General features: G+C 35.8%; 1 protein-coding gene across 1 annotated transcript in view; it reads left to right on the forward strand.

The window, feature by feature from the left end:
• The window catches only part of kcnh6b (potassium voltage-gated channel, subfamily H (eag-related), member 6b), a 24,188-nt gene that overhangs the window by 9,889 nt on the left and 11,220 nt on the right, over positions 1-3,079 (forward strand). Inside the window, exons 3-4 of the mRNA XM_016569440.1 lie at positions 688-1,113; positions 2,283-2,679. Coding sequence (XP_016424926.1) covers positions 688-1,113; positions 2,283-2,679 — 823 coding nt within the window. The remainder of the gene's footprint in view (positions 1-687; positions 1,114-2,282; positions 2,680-3,079) is intronic.

Raw genomic sequence — 3,079 nt, forward strand, 5'->3', positions numbered from 1 at the left:
CAATACTTATATATAGAAGGTGCACAGTGTCATTCACACAAACACTAAACCCTATCATGGTGACACACATGATACTGAAATAATGCAATAAACATTAATTTAACAACATTAGATGTAAGATTAACCCCTAATGTACACAACTAATAAGAAAAAACTAAGAAGAAACATGTTATTTCAACAAAAAAACATCAAATATGAAGTGTCATGCAGGGAATTCTGGGAGTGTCAATTTACGGTTTGTCACTGTAAATTATACAATGACTTTTTCTTTTTCACTTCTAAAAACCGTAATTAAATGTAATTACATTTATTCACCGAATATAGTATGGAAATTACTGTTAACCAGTTAACAGGTTTTTTACTGTAGCATTTTTACAGTATTTTACTGTTAAAATCACAATCATTTTTTACAGTGTACTATTGAAACAGTAAGTATTTTAATGTTTATACTGGCCCCATTCACTTCTATTTTAAGTGCCTCACTGAAAAGTGGCTGTTGACTGAGTTGAACTTCTATTGAACCCGAAATACTCCTTTAAAAACACAAATCAGCTTAGACACCATTAAATCCCATCTGATTCTTTTTTTTTAGTTTAGCTTGGAGCAAAAGCATCTGACTTACTGCCTGTGAATTAAATTAGTGAGAAATTCCTGCTAAAACCAATCATCTTCTCTTTCAATGCAAAGGTACTGTCTCTAGGTGCCGATGTTTTGCCTGAGTACAAGCTCCAGTCTCCGGACGTCCACAAGTGGATCATGTTGCACTACAGTCCTTTCAAAGCCATGTGGGACTGGATGATTCTTCTGCTAGTGCTCTACACAGCAGTCTTCACTCCGTACTCAGCTGCGTTCCTCCTCAATGAGCTGGAGCAGGAGAAGAGACACATCTGTGGTTACACTTGTAACCCTTTAAATGTAGTAGACGTGATAGTGGACGTTCTGTTCATCATAGACATCATTGTTACTTTCAGGACAACATACGTGAATCATAACGATGAGGTGGTGACCCATCCCAAACTCATCGCCATCCACTATATCAAAGGCTGGTTTCTCATCGACATAGTGGCCGCAATTCCATTTGATCTGCTCATCTTCAGTTCTGGATCAGATGAGGTATAATGAACTACAGACCCTTCTTTAGAGTATGTGGCTAGTAATATTTAGACCTAAAAAGTCAGTAATCCCTGCTAACAGGGAATATACTGAATGTTCTGCTGAGATTCTCTCAAAGTTACGACATTATTCCAGTAACGTTAATAGAATGGTCTTTAATAATGTTCTTAAAATTGTAGCACAAAAACATTATTTATACAGGTACAATGAACTTTTATTGAATGTTCGTTCCATTTGTGATACCCGTAATACGGTCCAGGGATATGTCTTTTTAAGAAGCATTTTGTAGTATTTATCTTGAAACCAGCAATTATTTTTTTATAAACATCATTCTACAAAACAAGTGCCATTTTTGTGCCTTTTCTACGTTTGTGTAAAATACCACTTGAATAGATGATGCCAACTTTTATTCTAAAGGCATTAACTTAGCACATTTTGGTGAAATGTATGGAAATAATAGTTATCATTTGTCTTAATTCTAATAATCTCTCTATATATATTCACTCTCTCTCGCTCTCAATTTTTTTTTAGTTGACATAATGCAACTAAATTTGCAATGTGATTTATTTAGGCAAATTTATGTTGTTACTCCTTTTAAATTAAGGAACTATTACAATAATAATAATTTTAAAAGAAAATGACATAATATAGAAGCCTGTTCAGCATAAAAAAGCATTCAATAATAATAATACTTTTATTAATTTTATTTGATCAATTTAGTAATTGTGACTTCACAAATCTTTTTCTTCTTCTTGCAACTCAGATTTTACATCTCGCAATTTTGAGTTTACATCTCGCAATTCCGTTTTTTTCAGAATAAAAATAAAAAATGTAGTTGCATCCTTCTATCTCACAATTCAGAATTTTTCCTCAATTGTGAGTTAACATCTCGCAGTTCTGACTTTTTCTTAGAATTGCGAATTTATATCATGAGAATTTCGAGAAAAAAAAGTCTGGATTGTGAGAAACTCAGAATTGCGAGGAAAAAAAAGTCAGAGCTGTGAGAGAAGTTGCAAATCTCTCTTTTTTTAACCCAGTGATAAAAAGAAGCAATTTACAATTAAACACATTATTTGTCTAACACAGTGTTTATCCATTTAAAAATTGACCATATCATACTGAAACTTGTTTGCTATTCTTTCTTTGTCCTCCCATCATTCAATTTGCAGACGACGGCCACTCTCATTGGTCTGCTGAAGACAGCCCGTCTGTTGCGCTTGGTCCGGGTGGCCAGAAAATTAGATCGATACTCAGAGTATGGAGCTGCAGTCCTCTTCTTGCTCATGTGCACCTTCATGCTGATTGCTCATTGGTTGGCATGCATGTGGTATGCCATTGGTCATATGGAGAGGCCCTACATGAAGACAGGTTGGCTGGATAACCTGGCTGATCAACTGGGGAAACATTACAACGACAGTGATGCCAGCTCAGGACCCTCCATTCAGGATAAATACATCACTGCACTCTATTTCACCTTCAGTAGTCTGACCAGCGTGGGCTTTGGGAATGTCTCTCCAAACACCAACTCGGAGAAGATTTTCTCGATCTGTGTCATGCTCATTGGCTGTAAGTAACTGCACAAAGCTTGTTTTCTTAAGTTTAAGGCTCAAATATGTCATTTCTGTGCCACTGTCCTGAACATTCCTACTGATCCTTCTTTAAACTGGCTAGTTACATTTAGACCTAAAAAGCTAATGTTGGTGACCTACCCAGAGTTGAGGAGAATCTGAACAATTCTCTTAAAGTTCTATAATTCTATTATGCCATTTTTACGGTTCCTAATATTGTTTTGGGAGTCTCCTACAATAGGATTACATGCATGCAAGGTCAAAAAAACGCTTTTGTTTTCTCAAAATATGCATTTAATATCACCTCCTTTTCCAGCGATTCTCAAACAATTTGTTCGAAGCAGTTCAAAGATTCCGTCTCTCTAAACCCCTCCTTTCCGTGAGCCTGCTCTGCTCTG

The sequence above is a fragment of the Sinocyclocheilus rhinocerous genome, unplaced genomic scaffold, assembly GCF_001515625.1.
Source record: "Sinocyclocheilus rhinocerous isolate Xijiao unplaced genomic scaffold, SAMN03320098_v1.1 scaffold1763, whole genome shotgun sequence".
Lineage (NCBI taxonomy): Eukaryota > Metazoa > Chordata > Actinopteri > Cypriniformes > Cyprinidae > Sinocyclocheilus > Sinocyclocheilus rhinocerous.